The sequence below is a fragment of the Natrix helvetica genome (genome assembly GCF_964273705.1).
Source record: "Natrix helvetica genome assembly, chromosome: 5".
Classification (NCBI taxonomy): Eukaryota; Metazoa; Chordata; class Lepidosauria; order Squamata; family Natricidae; genus Natrix; species Natrix helvetica.
In genome coordinates this window covers 5496667-5517932 of record NC_138551.1, presented here as the reverse complement: position 1 = coordinate 5517932, position 21266 = coordinate 5496667, and the positions used below count along the sequence as shown (strand labels likewise).

The window sequence follows — 21266 nt, the reverse complement described above, 5'->3', positions numbered from 1 at the left end:
GTCAAGTGTCGGACAATTTAACCAGAGTTTAATTCTAGCATATTTGCAGATTTTGGTTGACTACATTTGAATTCTGTCTGGATATATAAAATGTTCTTAGAGAACTTAGAGAGCAATTATTGCCAAAAGCACCAAAACCTGGTTCAATGACCATGGGATTACTGTGCTTGATTGGCCTCTCCATTCTTCCTCCATACTCTGGGTCCTTGGTTTCCAAATGAGATGCAAAAGTTGCTCTCATCAGAAAAGAGGACTTTGGACCACTGAACAACAGGATTTTGACCACTGTGCTTCATTAAGACCAGGGTCAACGCAGGGTCAAACCAGGAGATTTTGGAGCACTTCATGCTTCCTTCCGCAGACGAGCTTTATGGGGATGCTGACTTCATTTTCCAGCTGCCCACAGTGCCAAAAGCACCAAAACCTGGTTCAATGACCGTGGGATTACTGTGCTTGATTGGCAAACAAACTCGCCTGACCTGAACCCCATAGAGAATCTATGGGGCATTGCCAAGAGAAAGATGAGAGACATGAGACCGAACAATGCAGAAGAGCTGAAGGCCGCTATTGAAGCATCCTGGTCTTCCATAACACCTCAGCAGTGCCACAGGCTGATAGCTTCCATGCCACGCTGCATAGGAATTGCTGCAAAAGGGGCCCAAACCAAGTACTGAGTACATATGAACGCTTATACTTTTCAGAGGTCCGATATTGTTCTATGTACAATCCTTGTTTTATTGATTGCATGTAATATTCTAATTTTCTGAGATGGTGGATTTGGGGTTTTCATGAGCTGTAAGCCATAATCATCACAATTATGATAAATCATGGCATGAACTATCTTGCTTTGCATGTAATGAGTCTTCTCTCATATATTAGTTTCACCTTTTAAGTTGCATTACTGAAATAAATGAACTTTTGCACGATATTCTAATTTTTTGAATTTCACCTGTATGACGTTTGCCGTGTCCTGGGGTCATGCGATCCCCTTTTGCAACCTTCTAACAAGTAAAGTCAGTGGGGAAGCCAAATTCAGTTAACAAGCATTTTATTAACTTTTAACAACGACAGTGATCCACTTAACAACTGTGGCAAGAAAGGTCGTCAAATGGGGCAAAACTCACTCAGCCATAGAAATTTTGGGCTCAATGGTTGTCATCAGTGAAGGATTTACTGATTTAGCCTTATTCAGCTGTGAACAGGTTAAACCTCAGCTTATCACCATTTGTTTAGCGAGAATTCGAAGTTACGACGGCACTGAAAAAAGTGACATGAGCGGGTTTTCCCACTTACAAGCGTTGCAGATCCCCATGGTTACACAATCAAAATTCGGGCACCTGGCAAACGGCATTGTAGTTATGATGTTTGCACCGTCCCAAGGTCATATATGATCACTGTTTGGGACCGTCCCAACTGGCTTCCGACAAGCAAAATCAATGGGAGAAGCCAGATGGACTTAGCGATCAAGTGATTTGCCTAACAACTGCAGTGATTGCTTAACAGCTGTGGCAAAAAGGATCATAAAATGGGACAAAGCTCTCTTAGCAACTGGCCTGCTAAATTTTGGGCTCAATTTTGGTCGTAAGCCGAGGACTAGCTGTATCTAGTATAGATTGGATTTGTTGAATTCTCTCTGCTTAACCTCCTCTTCTGCCCATCCCTGTGCTTTAGTTCAGCTGATGCAGGTGGAAGAGAAAGGCAAAGGTTCTGTCCCGTGGTCGGTCTATTGGGTCTACATCCAAGCAGCCGGAGGCCCAGTTGCTTTCCTGACCATCATGACACTCTTCATACTGAATGTGGGCAGTATGGCCTTCAGCAACTGGTGGCTGAGCTACTGGATCAAAGAAGGCAGTGGGGTAAGAGCAGCCTGTATCTTCGAATTTGTTTATTTCTTTGACTCCTGGTGGCTTACAATTCAAAACATATAGAGTGGGGTCTCAGTACTCGACTGTTTCAAAACTCGTTGAATTTTGTACTCGATGCATTTTGACAAAATAATGGCCCTTGGTACTCGTAAAAATGATTTAAAAAAAAATAGTACCCCCCAGTACTCCTAATTGGTTTGGCACTTGACGCGCTGCAAAAGGAAGTGGGGAACAGCCGCCGAGGGCGGATAGGAGGGCAGTCATGTAGGGAAGGTCACTGACATAGGACAATAGGAATTCCTTCCTGGCGGAAACCGAGGGTCACATGGGAAGTCACATGGTTTGTTTGATACTCGTCCTTTTTCAGTACCCATCATGCTTTCTGGAGCCAATTGAGGATAAGTATTGAGATACCACTTATTTTACTATTAAAAATTCAAATAACATTTTAAACCAATAAAAACAGCAAGAACAGTAAGAAAACATTAAAATACCTAATTCGAAGTGCACACAGGAATAAGATATCTGGCCCTTTAATGATATAGCCAGGAGGAGGGGCCCTTGGCGTGTGTGGCTTCCCCGGCTGGGGAGCATCGCTATGTTTACAAAAGGCAAACAAGGTTGGGACCTAATCCTAATCTCCGAAGGGTTCTCGCCTGGACTACTGCAATGCTCTCTACATGGGGCTGCCCTTGAAGAGAACCCGGAGGCTTCAGCTGGTCCAGAATGCGGCCGCGCGGGTTATCATGGGGGTACCTAGGTGCTCCCATGTTACACCCCTTTTAGGCGGCCTGCACTGGTTGCCGGTTGTTTTCCGGGTGCGATTCAAGGTATTAATGATGACCTTTAAAGCGCTCCATGGCTTAGGCCCAGGGTACCTGCGAGACCACCTACTGCCACCAGTAGCCTCCCACCGTCCAGTACGATCCTACAGAGTTGGCCTCCTCAGGGTGCCGTTGGCCAGACAGTGTCGGCTGGTGACCCCCAGGGGGAGAGCCTTCTCTGTGGAAGCGCCTTCCCTCTGGAATGAGCTGCCCCCGGAGCTTCGCATAATCCCTGACCTCTGGTCCTTCCGACGCGCCCTAAAAAGTTGGCTTTTCCAGCAAGCCGGCCTGGCCCGTTAATTTTATTTAATTTTTAAAATGTGAGTGTTATATAAATTGGGTTTGTTTTTTGGACTGTTTCTAATTTCCTTTTAACTTTTGTAATATGTGTTTTTTAATGCTGTACACCGCCCTGAGTCCTTTGGGAGTAGGGCGGCATATAAATCTAAGAAATCCAAATCCAATCCATAGACCCAGGGCTGTTGCAGAAAACGAATGGCTGTTGGTTTAAGGGAAGTCCCAAGATCATTGTTGTGTTTGTAAATAGGTTTCACAGTCATGTTAGTAACATTACATATGTTCAACAAACTTTACTGCCACTTAGCATGGCATTTACAGCATGTTTTGACATTCAAACTATCTTCTTGATGTAATATTTGCATCAACCTTGTAAGGTAGGGCAGTATTATAGCCAAATTTATTTGTTTATTCAGTTTCGATGGCCGCTCATCTCTGTCAATGACTGGGCAGCTTACCGAACATACATAAAATGTATTACCATTAAAAATTAAAAAAGCATTTTAAGCAAGAAAAAACATCAAACCTCCATTTCAAGATATCCAAGAGGAAGATAGCAATATAGCCAGTGAAAGGGGGGGGGGGGGCTTTGCAAATTCAGCACCCCAGGCTCAGGAACATAGCCAAGTTTTTAGGACCTTATGAAAGGCTTACAGGATTGGGACCATTCGGATCTCTGAAAGAAGGGGTGTTCCATAGAGCAGGGGCCACTGCAGAAAAAGCTCATCTTCTGACCCTACACAGTTTACAAATAAACATGTAACTTACTTGAGAAGATTAATACATACAGTATGTGTGGATTCCTTAGCGGTTATCTATGAATTGGGCCAAAGCGTATCCCATTTCTGTCTCCATCGTGAAACTTGTTCTTTTTTCTTTCTTTTTTTAAACAAACCCAGAACACGACTTTGACGTTGGGGAATGAAACCATGGTGAGCGACAGCATGAAGGATAACCCTCACATGCGTTACTATGCGGGCATTTACGCACTCTCCATGGGAGTCATGCTGATTCTCAAGGCTGTCCGTGGCGTTGCCTTTGTCAAGGTAGGTGTTTGTGTAAAGAGGAGAGAACAACACACAGTCCCAGGCTGCATTAACAGAAGGATAGAATCCAAAATGTTGGAGATGTTGATTGTGCTGATGCTACGTATTACCATATATGGTGGACTTGCAAAAAAGTCAAAGCATTTTGGATAAAAAATATGGTGGGTTATTCAAAACATACTTAAAAAAAGGATAAAGTTCACCCCCCAGTTGTTTTTGCTAGGTATAATTACAGACTGTACAGTTATAGAGACTAATTTGATTTTGAACTTAACGACGGCAGCAAGATTGTTGGTGGCGCAGTACTGGAAGAGGGAAGAATTGCCTACTATTCAAGAATGGACGCTAAAAGTAGTAAATCTAGCAGAGATGGCCAAAATCACAGCATATTTGAAGGACCATTCAGATGAGAAATATAAGTTGGAATGGAGAAGATGGATTGACTATATTCAAAATAAATATCGGACTAGGAAATTTCAGTTAGCTTATGAGTGAAGGCACAAAGAATGTTACAATTTACCTAAAATTAGCATAACAAAAGGGGAATTAAAGCACAAGAGGAGGTAGGATGTCAAAATCAGTTAGCTTATGTTAGCGTATGATTGTTAAATGTTTATACCCTGTATTTTGCTCTGGGAAGTTGGGGGGAGGGAGGGTTGGAGGGTGGGAAGGGGAAGGGGTAATACTTGTAAAACTTATTAAAACTTTTAATTTAAAAAAAACAGAGGGATAGAATCAAGATTACGTGAAGTATTAGTACCGCTTTTTAATGCCGTGGTAAGACCACACTTGTAAATACTGCATCCAGTTTTGGTCTCCACCATGTCGAAAAGATGTTAAGACTCTATGATAAAGTGCGGAGAAGAGCAAAAAAGATGTTTGGGGGACTGGAGGATAAAACACGAAGAACGGTTGCAAGAATTCGGTAAGTCTAGTCCAGTGAAAAGAAGGACTAGTGAAAAACGTGACATGATAGCAGTCTTCCAATATCTAGGGAACTGCCACAAAGAAAACGGTATCAACCTATATTCTCCAAAGCACTTGAACCCAAAACAAGAAGCAACGGATGGAAACTAATCTAGGAGAGAAGCAACCTAGAACTAAGGAGAACTTTGCTAACAATTAATCAGTGAAACAGCTTGCCTCCAGAAGTTGGGTCTGCTCCAACACTTAAGGTTTTTAAGAAGAGATTGGACAATCATTTGTCTGCAATGGTATAGAGCAGCGATGGCGAACCTTTTTTGGCTCGCGTGCCACAAGTGGGGGGAGCGCAGGGGGGTCGTGTGCGAGCTTGCCGCAGCCATAACGCAATACACGACCCCCCAGTCCGCATGTGCGCACAACAGGTGCGACCGCCCCCATTTTTACCTGCTTTTTTTACCCTCCCCAGGCTCTACAGGCTTTATAGGAGCCTGGGGAGGGCAAAAAGAGCCTCCCCCGCCCCCCGGAGGCCCTCCGGAGGCTTCAGGGATCGTCCGGAGGCTTCCCTGAAGCCTTCGGAGCACTCAAAGCGATCCTCCTCCGGTTTGCTCGGAGGGTCGTTTTAAGCCTCCTGATGGTCCCTGAAGCCTCCGGAGGGCCTCCGGGGGGGCGGGGGAGGCTCTTTTCGCTCTCCCCAGGCTCCTATAAAGCCTCTGGAGCCTGGGGGGGGGGGCGCGAAAAAATGGCTTTAAAAAGGGTGAACTCGGCCAGCTGACAGGGCAGCGCCTTGCATGCCCTGACAAATGGCTCCGCGTGCCATCTGTGGTACGCATGCCATAGGTTCGCCATCACTGGTATAGAGTGTCTCCTTGAGCAAGGGGTTGGAACAGAAGACCTCCAAGGTCCCTTCCAACTCTGCTATTCTATTAACAAAATAATTCTCATCTCTTGTTCCCATCCTGTTATTCTGGACAATAAGATTCTTTCCATGAAAGCAACGGCCTTCATTTCCTGATCTTTGCTTCCATAACTTGATGTCATCTCACAAATATGGTGGAAGACATTTGTAGTGTATTAATCCTTCCTGGGGTCTGCAGTCTCTTCTAGTCATTTGTGAACTTTCTTTTTAAACTCCTGAGTGCCTGGTTCAAACAGCCCTCTTCTACGGTCACTACAGGGGACATTGCGGGCCTCATCCAGGCTGCACGATGAACTCTTCCGACGGATTCTTCGTAGCCCAATGAAGTTTTTTGACACCACGCCTACGGGGCGGATTCTCAATAGGTTCTCCAAAGATATGGATGAAGGTAACAAACTCTCATTTAATAACCTGTTGGTGCTAATACAGGTAGCCTTTGACTCAGAAGCATTCATTTAATGACTTCAAAGTTACAGCAGCATTGAAAAAAGTGACTTACTACTTACGGCTGGTTTTCACACTTATGACCATCGTGGCATCCCCACAGTCAGGTAAATGCATGCCGATGGTTGCAGGGTGCATTCAGAAGGGAGCTTCTGGCAAGCAAAGTCAGTGGGGGAACCCAGGTTCCCTTAATGGCTGCATGATTCATTTCAATGATTTACTTAACAATGTCAAAAAGAGGTCACAGAATGGAATACGACTCATTTAACATTTCTGAATGGACAAATTGATGACAACAGTAGGAGAGAGCCCTGAGTGAATCTTACCTGTGCTGGCCTTACCTGTATCTCTCCTGGGCTGGGCAGGAGAGACCATAACAAGGTATTGTCCTCCCCCACCAGCCCGTATCGTGTATATGTATAGGATGTTCCTGTTATATTTTATCCCACTTTTACATACACAGCTAAAGATGGGGGACGTACCTAATACTCCTTTCCCCCCACAACAACAACCCTGTGAGGTGGGTTGAGCTGAGAGAGTGACTGGCTTTCATGTCTAAGGTAGGAATAGAACTCGAGGCTTCCTAGTGATTGGTCCAAAGTTTCCTAATCAGCTTTCTAGAAATGAGGGGGAAAGGCCAGGACAGAAAGACACAGACAAGTTAAGAATTGGAAAATATGGTATTAAGAATGTGTGATAGGTAGGAATCGGATATGTATTTGTATGATTAGTAATTATATAAAAGAAAGGATCAACGGACAGGTAATCTGACTGACTACATACACCTATGTAATGAATATCAAATGTAATTGCTGTAAGATCTAATCACTATATGGAAACGTTTATGCCCGAAATGTCGCACTAGGTCCCATGTTTTTAATGTTTATCTAATAAAAAACTTTAAAAACCCAACAAAGTTACCTAACCAGCTTTCGTGGCTAAGGTGAGACTAGAACTCACGCTCTCCTGGTGATTGCCCCAAAGTCACCCCGTGGTTTTCAGGTCTAGGTGAGACCTAGAATTCAAACTCTCCTGGCTTCAAGGCCAGCATCTTCACCGTTACACTTAACCTCACTCTATTGTTCACGTTGGTGAGAATTTTAGCCTATCCTAATCCTCTGTGCCTGTCCATCTCTTCCAGTGGATGTCCGCCTGCCTTTTCAAGCTGAAATGTTCATACAGAACGTCATCCTGGTCTTCTTCTGCGTGGGAGTGATCTCCGGGGTCTTCCCATGGTTCCTAATGGCAGTGGGGCCCCTCGTGGTTCTTTTCACCATTCTGCATGTTGTGTCTAGGTAAGAGCAGCAATTGTTCCGGCTCCTTTTAAGACATGGTTAGGCTTGAGGCTCTTCCATAACTTGGTCTTGGAATAACTTCATTGGTCGCAGAGCTGCTTCCAAACCCAATTCGGCTGCCTAAAGTGGTGGCGGCTCAGTGGCTAAGACACTGAGCTTGTCGATCAGAAAGGTCGGCGGTTTGGCGGTTCGAATCCCTAGCACCGCGTAACGGAGTGAGCTCCCGTTACTTGTCCCAGTTTCTGTCAACCTAGCAGTTCAAAAGCATGTAAAGTAGAAAAATAGGGACCACCTTTGGTGGGAAGGTAACAATGTCCCGCGTGCCTTTGGCGTTTCGTCATGCCAGCCACACAACCACGGAGACGTCTTCGGACAGCGCTGGCTCTTCGGCTTTGAAACGGAGATGAGCACCGCCCCCTAGAGTCGGGAATGACTAGCACATATGTGCAAGGGGAACCTTTACCTTTTTAAAGCATCAAAGGCTTTAAAGGTTATTCTCATAATTTTGTGAGACCTCTTACAGTTGGTTTTAATTTTTGTACGCAGAGTCTTCATTCGGGAGTTGAAACGACTGGACAACATAACTCAGTCTCCATTTCTTTCTCACATCACTTCAAGCATTCAAGGTCTTTCTACCATCCATGCCTACAATAAAGGAGAGGAATTCCTATACAAGTTAGTGCTCTGTTTCTTCTCTGACATTGAGTCTGAACTGCTGCAAGGCAGACAAGCCAGGATTTTTAAAGGTTGGGTTTATTATTGCACAAGCCTCCGTGGCTGAATTCACTCAGAATGCAAGTTCATGTATCACACTGATCTAGAAATAGTAAGCGGCAATTTGGGTTTGATATTTCAGATGAATTGGTTCGCGTGCTGCCATCTGAACTTGCTAGCAGTCACATGAATCGCGTTTTGTGAAATTTCTTCTCCAATTCAAGTTAAAAATGAAATGCAGGTTGTCCTTGACTTATGACCACAGTCGAGGCCAAAAGTTCCATTGCTAAGCGAGACAGTTGTTAAGTGAGTTTGATCCCATTTTACAACCTTTCTTGCTTGTTAAGTGAATCCCTGCAGTTGCTAAGTTAGTGATAGGATTGTTGAGTGACTCTGGCTTTCCCTTTTGACGTTGCTTGTCAGAAGGTCCCAGAAGCGATCACATAACCCCGAGACACTGCAACCGTCGTAAATACATGCCTGTTGCCAGGCGTCCGGATTTTGATCACGTGACCATGGGGAATGCTGCAACAATCATTAAACGTGAAAAATGGCCGTAGGTCACTTTTTTCGGTGCTGTAGCTAGACAGTCACTAAACGAGCAGTTGTAAGTTGAAGAGGATCTGTATTTTAATTGTAAATACTTTCTCTTTCTTGCAGATACCAACAACTGCTGGACGATAACCAGGCTCCCATCTACTTGTTCAGCTGTGCGATGCGCTGGCTGGCTGTCAGGCTGGATATTGTCAGCATTGCCCTCATTACCATCACTGGCTTAATGATCGTCTTAATGCACGGCCAGATCTCGCCCGCCTACGCTGGGCTGGCCATCTCGTATGCGGTTCAGGTGAATAGCGCTAGTGCTTAGACTTATATACCGCTTCGCAGTGCTTTGCAGCCCTCTCTGAGCGGTTTACGGAGTCAGCCTCTTGCCCCCAACCATTTGGGTCCTCATTTGACCCACCTCGGAAGGACGGAAGGCTGAGTCAACTTTGAACATGTTGGGATTCGAACTGCCAAATTGCAGGCAGCCGGCAGTCAGCAGAAGGAGCCTGCAGTACTGCACTGCGCCACGGTGCCTCCATGCATCTCTTCTATGTCAAAGCAAAGTTGCATTTTGGAACTCCGTTTTGGAAGAACGGGGCAGACGGGCCCAATCCAAAGTACATTGTTGAATTGATTTTATTATTACAACAGTCCTTGACTTATGACCAGTCGCGTAGCAACCAGTCAGAGTTATGGTGGACCTACCTAGGGGGTACTTATGACAGGGATTCAAAGTTCTGACCGTCGGTACCCCACACAAACGCACACCGGCAGTCGTAAGGCTGCGCTGGGCACTTGGCAAAGGGGCATCATTGACAACCACTTGCTGTTTCTTGTGATCATGTGACCACGTTTTAACAACTGTTTGGCTGAAAACTGACAATTGCAACTTTCAGCGAAAACCACCCATGGCAAACTATGGGTTCGCTTAATGACCATCACAAAAAGGGGTCATAAAAGAAAAACGTTTACGTTGTCCTACTTTAACAACAGCTTTGTGGTTGTACGTTGTAATCTTTGCAACTTATAACCATGACGGGCAGGCTTGGCCTGCCCATTATGGTTGTGGCATAAAGTGGTGATAGTCATAAAGCGAAGACTACCTAAAGCAGGGGTGTCCAAACTTGGCAACTTTAAGACTTGTGGACTTCAACTCCCAGAATTCCCCAGCCAGCTCTGCTGGCTGGGGAATTCTAGGAGTTAAAGTCCACAAGTCTTAAAGTTGCCAAGTTTGGACACCCCTGACGTAAAGAGACTTAACAAGTAGCACCTGTCTGCTTGCTCCTCAGTCCACCAAAGTCCTATGACACTGAAGATATGTAGTCATAATACTGTGGAATGAGCATCCCTTATTAAAGAGACAGTGCCCTGTGGATAAGAAAAAACTGGAGCTTACAAATGGAGGGATAAGGTGTGTGGGACGGGGCGGTAAGCTGAATACAGTTAACCATGGTTCTTGTTGGTGCTTGTTTTTCTGCACGGAGGCAACTTAATGGAACTTGACCACTAACAAGGAATGGAAAGCCTTGAATTTTATGACGCTCCTTTCTTTCCTATTGCGGCGCGGTTCATGAGAAAGCCTCTCTTAACCGCCCTCACTGGGATTAAGTTACTCCATAGAGCAGAGGCCGCCAACCTTATGGGCACTGGTTCCGTGGAGAGAGGTTTTTTCCACGGACCGGAAGGGGCATGGTTTTGTATGTTGCCTGCACCCTGCGGATGGGGCTTCGCTTGTTTGCATGGACCGGTTTCTGGCATGTTGCAGCCCAGTACTGGTCCACAGCCCGGGGGTTGAGGGTCGGGGACCCCTGCCATAGAGAATCACTCTGAAGTTTTCACAGTTAATAAATGTGTTAATGTATTGCAGTGCTGCAATTAACAGTGATTTGTTTCCTTCTCAGTTAACGGGACTGTTCCAGTTTACCGTCAGGTTGGCTTCAGAGACGGAGGCCCGCTTTACATCTGTGGAAAGAATTGACCACTACATCAAGGTATTTAAACATTGCCCAATATTTTCTCTAGTGTCCTGCCTCTAGAAAGATGCTCCCTATTCCTGCCTCTGAGCTCCGTTGGATTTCTGCAGTATATTCTTCAACCGTCCAATAATAGAATACTCCAGAAGTATACAAATTAAAGATAAAAATCAAAAGCACAGTGAGTACCATCAACAATAATGGTGTAAAAATCTGAAAGGTTCCTCAAATTCCTAAAAAGAATTTACTCACTTGCAACCAGAAAAAAAACCCCACAATCTTAACTAACATTTCACAGATGAGACAATGATCAACAAGACGGATACCTTTTGTGATACTTGATGTTGATTGTATAAGACTTCTAACTTTAGTCTGTTAAAAAGGTGCTGCCTGAGTCAATAGTAGTAGCTGCGAGGGGGGTCTTGAAGTCCTAGTGGACAACCATTTAAATATGAGCCAGCCGTGGGCAGCTGCCAAAAAAAGCCTATGCAGTCCTAGGTTGCATTAATAGAGGGATGGAATCAAGATCATGTGAAGTGTTAATGCCACTTTATAAAGGCCACACTTGGAATCCTGCATCCAGTTTTGGTCACCACAATATAAAAAAGATGTTGAGGCTCTAGAAAGAGTGCAGAGAAAAGCAACAAAGGTGATTTGGAGGCTAAAACATATGAAGAACAGATGCAGGAATTAGATACGGCCAATCTAGGGAAAAGAAGGACCAGGGGAGACATGATAGCAGTCTCCCAATATCTCACGGGTTGCCACAAAGAAGAGGGAGTCAAACTATTCTCCAAAGCACCTGAAGGCAGGACAAGAAGCAATGGGTGGAAACTAATCAAGGAGAGGAGCAACTTAGAACTGAGGAGAAATTTCCTAACAGAACAATTTATCAGTGGAACAGCTTGCCACCAGAATTTGTGGATGCTCCATAACTGGATGCTTTTAAGAAGCGATTGCGCAACCTTTTGCCTGAAAGGATATAGGGTTTCCTGCTGAGCGGGGAGTTGGACTAGAAGACCTCTAGGGTCCTCTTACAACTCTGCCATTCTGTTAATCATTCCTAGAATGCCGTCTGTAGTTGACGCCTTTTCTCTTCTCTCTCTCTGCGTTTCCAAGACTCTTTCCCTGGAGGCCCCTGCTCGCATCAAGAATAAGGCTCCCCTTCCGGACTGGCCCCATGAAGGAGAAATCCGCTTTGAAAATGCAGAAATGCGGTATCGCGAGAACCTTCCGCTTGTGCTCAAAAAAGTGTGCTTCACCATCAAACCCAAGGAGAAGATTGGAATTGTGGGGAGAACCGGCTCAGGTAAGGCTGATCTGCTCTACCTGCTCCAGGTGAGAGGTTTTAAAAGCTCACTGGAGCCACCTTGTGGGGATTAGAAGTAAAAAACAACAACAACCAACCACCTATTTCCAAAGAGGAAACAATTTGCCATTGTATTTTCTGTGCCAAAATAGGTTTTAAGAAGATGGGGCTGGCTAATTCACATTAGCAAGTGCCTGTTCAGGCAATGCATAAGTATTGCTTAAGATTCCTCATTGAAGTATCTCCTAAAAGCATTCCTCGGTTTGGTAGTCTTGTTAATACAGCTGTCTGCGTTCCAAATATCATGCAAAATTAAATCAGAGTCCAAGGCAGAGCTATCCTTAAAGTTCCAATTTAATAAGACAGACATGTTGGCAACAAACGGTGGAATCCCAAATCTAAAAGCTTCCTGGGATTCCACCCAGTTGAAAGTTCATGATCTTATCCCCACACCCATAAATTCATCGCACGGTCCAATCTTCTTCGCCCACACTGGCATTTCCACCCATCTAGTTCCGGTCAGACGCAGAGGTGCGGAGACAAAAGATGACCTTGGGCTTCTAGAAAGGAATGACAACAACACATTCCACAATTCTACTCCTTTCTATTCCCCCTCCCAATTATTACACTAATGAAACAGCATAGTAAAGAGAGAAAGTGTTAGGTAACCCAAAGCCTCCTCTATTTCTTTATATCTTGCATCATTTTCAAACCAACTCTTGCTTTTTTCCCTTGCCAATTCTATTGATGTATTCTTTTATTGAGTTCCTCAAAATATTATTTCCAGTTTTATCGGAATTGTTTGGAATAAATACAATAATCTTGGCAATATGTTAGCTTCTTTTTTTGAAACAGCTGCTAAAGGGTTGCTAAGGATTATATAGCAGGGTCACCCTTTTATGACTTTGGACGTCAACTCCCAGAATTCCTGAGCCAGTCATGCTCAGGAATTCTGGGAGTTGAAGTCCACAAGTCCTAAAAGGGCCATCGTTCTCCATCCATGGTGTATAGGCCAATCTTGCACATCCCTCAACATGACGGCTAACTATGAACTTCCTTGGTTTTTTTTCCCCCCCAGGAAAATCCTCTTTAGGAATGGCTCTCTTTCGCTTGGTGGAACTGTCAGGGGGCTGCATTAAAATCGATGGGGTGAAAATCAGTGACATTGGCTTGGCAGATCTTCGGAGCAAGCTTTCCATAATCCCCCAGGAGCCAGTCCTCTTCAGTGGCACTGTGAGGTTGGTATAACAGAAAAATAAGAGGGAGGGAGAGATAGAAAGGAAGAGATAGATAGAAATGGAGAGGGAGGGAGGGAGGGAGGGAGGGAGAGTGAGTGAGTGAGAGAAGGGATTGGCTCGTTAGTCATTATGAATATGAGATTACTGGGAAAAATAATTCTGAAACTGGCTTTATAGATTGTGCTAAGCCACAATTTGCTAGATTCACGTTATTGACCATTAGTTGTTCTTTACAACCTGTAGTACAGCCTGGGTTCATGCAACAGGTTGATAAGCGTGTTTCTCAACCTTGGCAACTTTTAAGGTGTGTGGACTTCAATTCCCAGAATTCCCTGGCCAACGTGTGCTCCTTGTGTGCAATTCCAGTCAGTGTAACTTCGTAATTCAACTAACCGTTCTGCTCTTGCTTCTCCTCCCTCCTTCCTTTTGCTCACTCCTTACAAGATGGGATTGCCCTTGAAGAGGGCTTAATTTCCGTGGATTGTATTTTGATGTGAATGGGTATTAATTTGCTATTCTATTTTGGCTTCTTTAGATCCAATTTGGATCCTTTCTCGCAGTACAGCGAAGAGCAAATCTGGGAGGCTTTGGAAAGGACTCACATGAAAGATTGTGTAAGTACAAGGACTGATAGTTAAATTCCTTTCTGTTCCAGTACTCCACCGTTCCATAATTGCAAGATCTTGCCAGCTTTTCACAGAAAACTGCTGGTCTGTTCAAGGAATACAGGTAGTCCTTGACTTACCAACAATTCATTTAGCAACTATTTGAAGTTACAAAGGAGCTGAAAAAAAAAGGCTTATGGCAGGTCCTTGTACTTATGACCTTCACAGCATCCCCATGGCCATGTGATTGTGAGCTGGGTGTTTGGCAATTGGCAGGTATTGACAACGGTTTCTGGGTCCCTAGATCACAATTTGCAACCTTCCCAGCCTGTTTCTGGCAGGCAAAATCAAAGGAAGAAGCCGGACTTGCTTAACAACTGCATGATTCGCTTAATGATCACGGGAAAAAGATTGTAAAAGAGGCACGTCTCACTTAATGACTGAATCATTTAGCCATGGGAATTGCAAGTCCCGACTGTGGTTGTACTTTGAGGACTGTCTGTAATTTCCACAGGTTGGAAGAGGAGGAGGAGGAGGGGACAGAAAGAAGAATCAGTTAATTAATTTATCTATTTACCTACCTACCTACCTACCTACCTACCTACCTACCTACCTACCTATTTATCTGTCTATCTCTCTCTCTCTCTCTCTCATCTATCTATCTATCTATCTATCTATCTATCATCTATCTATCTATCATCTATCTATCTATCTACCTACCTACCTACCTACCTACCTATCTATCTACCTATTTATCTGTCTATCTGTCTATCTATCTATCATCTATCTATCTATCTATCTATCTATCTATCTATCTATCATCTATCTATCTATTTATCTGTCTATCTGTCTATCATCTATCTATCTATCTATCTATCTATCTATCTATCTATCTATCTATCTATCTATCTATCTACCTACCTACCTACCTACCTACCTACCTACCTACCTACCTACCTACCTATCTATCTATCTATTCTTATTAAATTTTTATCTCTATCTCTACCATCCTATATGGAGACTCTGAGCGTCTCTAAGGGAGCTTTGGGTGTCTTATTGTTTTGATTCTTGTTGACTCAAGTTGAAGTCCACAAGTCATAAAAGGGCCATCGTTCCCCACTTCTGGTTTAGAGCCACGTATTTGACCTTGTTCTGTTGCTTCGTTCTCACTTAAGATTTCTCAGCTGCCCATGAAACTTGAATCCGAAGTGATGGAAAATGGGGAAAACTTCTCCGTTGGGGAGAGGCAGTTGCTTTGCATCGCCAGAGCCTTGTTGCGTCGTTGTAAGGTGAGTGATGAATTGGGTAATTGGTTAATTATTGCAATCAGGTTTGAAACAAAGAACCCAGGTCTTACTTGCATTCCAGGACAACTCAGCACAATTAAGTTTTCATTAGATAAACGAGAGGAACTGTGTTCCATGATGCCTCCCTCCTCAGCCCCTTTGCGTATTTTCTACATTTTAGGCCTTTCATTTTGTGTTCTGCTCTCTTTTAGTCATTGTGGAAGTCCAGGGAAAAGGTGGATGGCTACATTTTTAACAAAGCTCATGTTGTGCTCCACAGATCTTAATCCTGGATGAAGCGACGGCTGCTATGGACACCGAGACCGATATACTAATCCAAGAGACGATCAGAGAAGCCTTTGCGGACTGCACCAGGCTGACAATTGCCCATCGCCTGCATACGGTTCTGGCCTCTGACCGGATTATGGTACTGATGCAAGGACAGGTGAGCGAGCGGCAAACTTCTTTTTCTTCTACAAATTACCATAGAAACCGGGAGCCAGGAAACACTCAACGGGTGGCAAAACTCTGCCCCTCGCGTGGAATTACTTGCAAGGTAATTTGGTTCAATTCATGGTCAACATTGAAGCAGCCTTCCTTGTAATGTAAACAAGGTCTTAGCCAGGATGTTTCTAAAATGATAACCTTTCCTTAGAATTGTTTGGTTGCCACAATATTAAAAAGATGTGGAGACTCTGGAAAGAGTGCAGAGGAGACCAACAAAGATGATTAGGGGACTGGAGGCTAAAACATATGAAGAACGGTTGCAGGAACTGGGGATGTCTAGTTTAATAAAAAGAAGGACCAGGGGAGACATGATAGCAGTCTCCCAATATCTCAGGGGTTGCCCCAAAGAAGAGGGAGTCAAGCTATTCTCCAAGGCACCTGAGGGTAGAACAAGAAGCAATGGGTGGAAACTAATCAAGGAGAGAAGCAACTTAGAACTGAGGAGAAACTTCCTGACAGTTAGAACAATTAATCAGTGGAAAGGCTTGCCTGAAATGCCAGTGATGGAGCTGGAATATTTGATTTTAAGAAAAGATTGGACAATCAGTTGACTGAAGTGGTATAGGGTGTCCTGCTTGATCGGGGGTGGGGTTGGATTAGAAGACCTTCAAGGTCCCTTCCAACTCTAATTCTGTGACTCCAAGTGATTAATAGTTCTGTCAGGACATTTCTCCTTGGTTCTAGGTTGCTTCTATCCTCGATTAGGTTCCATCCATTGCTTCTCGTCTTGCTTTGGAGAATAGCTTGACCCCTCTTCTCTTCTTGTGGCAGCCCCTTAGATATGGGAAGATTGCTATCGCATCACCCCTAAAGGAACTCTAACTCTTTATCTAAAATAAAGGACTAGGAGATATTTGAGTCTGCTTTTTAACGGTGATGCTTACAGGTAGTCCTAGACTTATAACAGTATATTTAGTTGACTGTTACAACGGCACTGGAAGAAAAGTGACTTATGAGCAGTTTTCACATTTACGACCGTTGCAGCATCCCCCATGGGCACACAATCAAAATTCAGACGCTTGGCAAGCGACTCATATTTATGAAGGTTGTAGGGTTCTGGGGTCAATGTGATCGACTTTTGCGACCTCCTGACAAGCAAAGTCAATAAAGAAGCCAGATTTCACCACTGTGGCAAGAAAGGTAGTGGAGACTCTTAACAAATGTCTCTCTTATCGACATAAACTTCGGGCTCAGTTGTGGCCACCAGCCAAGGGCTACCCTGCAGTGTATTTGCATTTCATGCCCTTCCTCTCCCGTCTGTTTCAGGTGATGGAATTTGACACTCCAGCTGCTCTTCTGTCCAATGACAACTCCCGCTTCTACGCCATGTTTGCTGCTGCAGAGAACAAGGTTGCTGTAAAGGGCTAAAATTCAGGGCAAAGTCACTTTATTACGGAGTGTAATCCTTCTCTGCCTGTGGCAGGGACGTTCCTCCCTCCATTTTCGCGTCTTTCAAGCAGGTTGTCTTTTCAACTTTTAATATATTTTTTTTAGGATCGTGGGTCAGGATCGCGTTCATTTTTTTGGGGTGGGTGGGGTGGGGGAAGCACTACAAGGAAGATTCTTCATAGTTTTTATTATGGTATTTATTTCGTATTCTTCTTACTAATTTTTTTGCTATTAAATGCACTCTACAAAACGGCTCAGGGAGCCACGTTATAAATGTATCCAGAGGCCTATATTGAAGCTTTATACATGTAGCTATATCTATACAGAATTCTGTACATAGCCTATATTTACAGTGGAAATGTAAGCTGTTTATTTTATATTAAAATGAGCGCTGTGGTTAATAACCAGTGCATATTCTTTTCTATCCTAATTTTTTTCTGTAGGGTTTTAGTGGGGTTGGGAACCTGGCTTGGGCCAGGCTGCACTGGACTCTCCCTGGTGCTGTTTCCACTCGCCCCTAAATTCCGGGCGGAAATGAAAAGTTTTGTGTAACTCCCCCCCCCTCCCTCTCCTATTTTCATCATTCCTACATAAGGCATGTGGGACAAGACAGCAATCAAGATCCTTGACAATTGTTAGATAGGAGCCACAGTTTCTCACGGTACTGTGCCCTGGAGGGGTTTAACATTCCCCTCGCTTGGGGTGATTTCGTTAGCAAATACTTAACTATAGCAGGAAGTGAAGGGCCATCACAAAACTCAGGTACCTTTCAACCCAGTGCACTCACCTGGGTGCACACAATGACACGGTCAGTCGGCTGGCTGTTATTTCATCCAACGCAGTCAGGCCACTCCCATTTTGCTAAGCAAAAGCACCTCTCCAAAGCGTATACAGCAGGGATCTCCAAAGTGGGCAACTTTTCAGACTTGGGGACTTCAACTCCCAGAATTCCTCAGCCGGCCATATTGGCTGGGGAATTCTGGGAGTTAAAAAAAAGGCCACAGATCTTTTGCAGAACTTTTCCCGTGGCATATACAGCATCATTCCCAAGCTGTAGCCGCTAAATCTTTTTTAGACTGGACCCTGCTACTTCCTACGGCGTTTCTCTGCCGAGATGCAGACTTTTTGAGATATTAGCGTTTATTTTGGAAGGTTCTCCAGAGACTTTGATATTTTTTAAAGCGTTCTTCATTCACCCGACTGTACGTGCACACGGTTTTGCTCTTGCATACTCGTTAATGGAACTATTACATCCTCAGCATCTTGCAGCTTTTAGCAGGCACCTGATCAGGTTTTGACACTGGTGTAGGAAATTTCATTTTCTAATTGTAAAGAGGCCTACCTCAGGTTGCTGGTCCTGTGTTGTACGTTACCATGGTTACTGTACACCATCTGTGTTGTATGAGACCGGTAGCCCAGACGGGCGGGGTCAGTCTTGTAATAGCTGTTTCGATCGGTCAGCACTGCATGTTTGTTGGTTTGTTTTTTTGTCCAGCTGGACATTTTATAGCCTTAGCATGTTTGCAAATTGTCTTGTCCAGACGGACATCTGCAAAACTGAATAAAAATTATTTTGGTTTTTGTAAAGACGTTGTGTGCCCTTTCATTGTATTGAGTTTTCTCCCACGAAGCAGCTGGGGGGAGCTGTGTACTGTTGCCATTTAATCAGCCATAATTTTAGGAATACAGTTAAGTTTAATAGCTTATGTTCTTTTATTTAGCATGTTACGTTGCAGTTTCCTAAAGAAGTTTAATGCCTATTGCTTTGCATGAAAATTGAACCTGGCCTTCGTGGTACATTCAATAATCCATTGGGTTTTTAAAACTCATTATTTAATTGTTTTTTTAAAAAGCGATTTTAAAAAAAACACAAAAAGAATAAAGTGCAAACATAAAAAATGGATACATTAGCAAAGAAAAGGAAAAAAACACAGATTTACTAAGTCCTTAGTTAAAGACCATGGTTTAAGATGGGTGTTTAAATCTATCTGAAATGTCACCACCATATAGTTACTCTTAATTTTTTTTTTCCATTGTTCAAGTAAAATCTTGCTTACATGTAGATCAGGGGTGTCCAAACTTGGGAACTTTTAAGACTTGTGGACTTCAACTCCCAGAATTCCCCAGCCAGCCATGCTGGCTGGGGAATTCTGGGAGTTGAAGTCCACAAGTCTTAAAGTTCCCAAGTTTGGACACCCCTGATGTAGATTAAGCCTAGCCTCCTTGTAAACTGGGAAGTGATCCTCTCCTGCTTTCCTGCGATACCAGTCAAGACATTTGTGAAGTGTAAAAACAATACTTCCCTTTTTTGCATACAACTCTTTATACGATATATAGGTAGTCCTCAACTTAGGATCATCATTGAGCTTAGAATTAAGTCGTACAAGCCTTAGTAAGGCCACGCCTGGAATACTGCATCCAGTTTTGGTGACCACACTACAAAAAAAGATGTTTAGATATTGAAAAAAGTGCATGAAGTGCAACTAAAATAATTAAAGGCCTGGAGACTAAACCATATGAAGAACGGTTGCAGGATTTGGGTTCGGCCAGTCTAGAGAAAAGGACGACTCGTGGGGCGGGGGGGGGGGCATGATAGCAGTCTTCCAGTATTTGAGAGGCTGCCACAAGGAAGGGGTGTGTGTATCAACCCATTCTCCAAAGCACCTGAAGGCAGGACAAGAAGACATGGATGCAAACTAATCAAGGAGAGAAGCAACCTGGAATTAACTTCAGAACAGTGGGAACAATTAAACAGTGGAAGGGAAGTTGCCTTCAGATGCTGTGGGGGCTTCATCACTGCAGGTATTTTAAGAAGAGACCGGACAGCCACTTGTCTGAAATGATATAGGGCAGCGATGGCGAACCTTTTTTGGCTCGCGTGCCATAAGGGGGGGGGGAGCGCAGGGGGGTCATGCGCGGGTGTGCTGTACCCACAATGCAATGCACGACACCCCCCAGTGTGCATGTGTGCATGGCAGGCGCTCCCATTTTTTGCATGCTTTTTTCACTCTCCCCAGGCTCCAGAGGCTTTATAGGAGCTTGGGGAGTGTTGTCGTCACCCCCCCCCTCCCCCGGAGGCTTCAGGGACCTTCAGGAGTCTTCCCTGAAGCCTCCGGAGGGCAAAAAACCACCCTACGAGCAAACTGGAAGTGGTTTTTAGTCCTCCGGAAGCTTCAGGGAAGCCACTGAAGGACTCTGAAACCTCCGGAGGGCTTAAACTGACCTACGAACAAACCGGAAGTCCGTTCCCAAACTTCCGGTTTGCGCATAGGGCCGTTTTTTTGCGCTCCGGAGGCTTCAGGGAAGCTCCTGAAGCCTCCGGAGGGTCTCCGGTGGGGGCGGGGGTGGCTCTTTTCGCCCTCCCCAGGCTCCTATAAAGCCTCTGGAGCCTGGGGAGGGCAAAAAATGGCTTTAAAAAAGGCTGAACTCAGCTGGCCAGCGCGCCCATGCCTCGCCTGCCCTGACAAATGGCTCTGTGTGCCACCTGTGGCATGCGTGCCATAGGTTCGCCATCCCCGGTATAGGGTCTCCTGCTTGAGTTTGTTTCTTTAAATTACAATGGATTAGAAAATGTATATAATGCACGGAGTTGTTCAGTCTGATTCTTCGCAACCCCATGGACCTCAGCACTCCAGCCCCCCCTTCCCCCACCCCAATGTCCTCCACTGCGTCTCCGAGTTTGCCCAAATTCATGTTCATTGCGTCGATGACCACCATCTAAACATCTCATCCTCTCCGTCCCCTTCTTCTTCTTCTTCTGCCGCGTTCCCTCTTTCCCAACACCAGGGTTTTTTCCATGCAGTCCTCTTCTCATTTGGTGAGCCAAAATATTTGAGCTTCAGGATCTGTCCTTCCAAACAACAGTCTGATCACATGACCCTGGGACAGGCATCTGAATTTTGAATTTCGATGCTACAGTGGTCATAAGTGTGAAAAGCAGTCAAAAGTCACCTTTTTCGGTGCCGTCGTAAGTTCAAAGGTCACTAAACAAACTCTTGAAAGTTGGGAGATATCTCTATAGATTTCAATGCTTGGGGAATTCTGGGATTTGAAGTTCTCGAGGTTGAGAAGCACTGCATTGGGAGTCA

At 44.5% G+C, this 21266-nt stretch overlaps 1 protein-coding gene across 2 annotated transcripts in view; it reads left to right on the top strand.

The window, feature by feature from the left end:
• ABCC5 (ATP binding cassette subfamily C member 5) overlaps positions 1–18767 on the top strand; it is a 72823-nt gene extending 54056 nt beyond the window's left edge. For both annotated transcript variants that reach the window (XM_081956030.1, XM_081956029.1), the window contains exons 17-29: positions 1672–1856; positions 3886–4032; positions 6131–6260; positions 7458–7611; positions 8158–8286; positions 8986–9172; positions 10773–10862; positions 11964–12153; positions 13232–13391; positions 13927–14005; positions 15172–15285; positions 15563–15727; positions 17056–18767. In XM_081956030.1, the coding sequence (XP_081812156.1) occupies positions 1672–1856; positions 3886–4032; positions 6131–6260; positions 7458–7611; positions 8158–8286; positions 8986–9172; positions 10773–10862; positions 11964–12153; positions 13232–13391; positions 13927–14005; positions 15172–15285; positions 15563–15727; positions 17056–17157 (1832 nt within the window). In that variant the 3' untranslated portion in view covers positions 17158–18767. The remainder of the gene's footprint in view (positions 1–1671; positions 1857–3885; positions 4033–6130; positions 6261–7457; positions 7612–8157; positions 8287–8985; positions 9173–10772; positions 10863–11963; positions 12154–13231; positions 13392–13926; positions 14006–15171; positions 15286–15562; positions 15728–17055) is intronic.
• The last annotated feature ends 2499 nt before the right edge of the window (positions 18768–21266 follow it).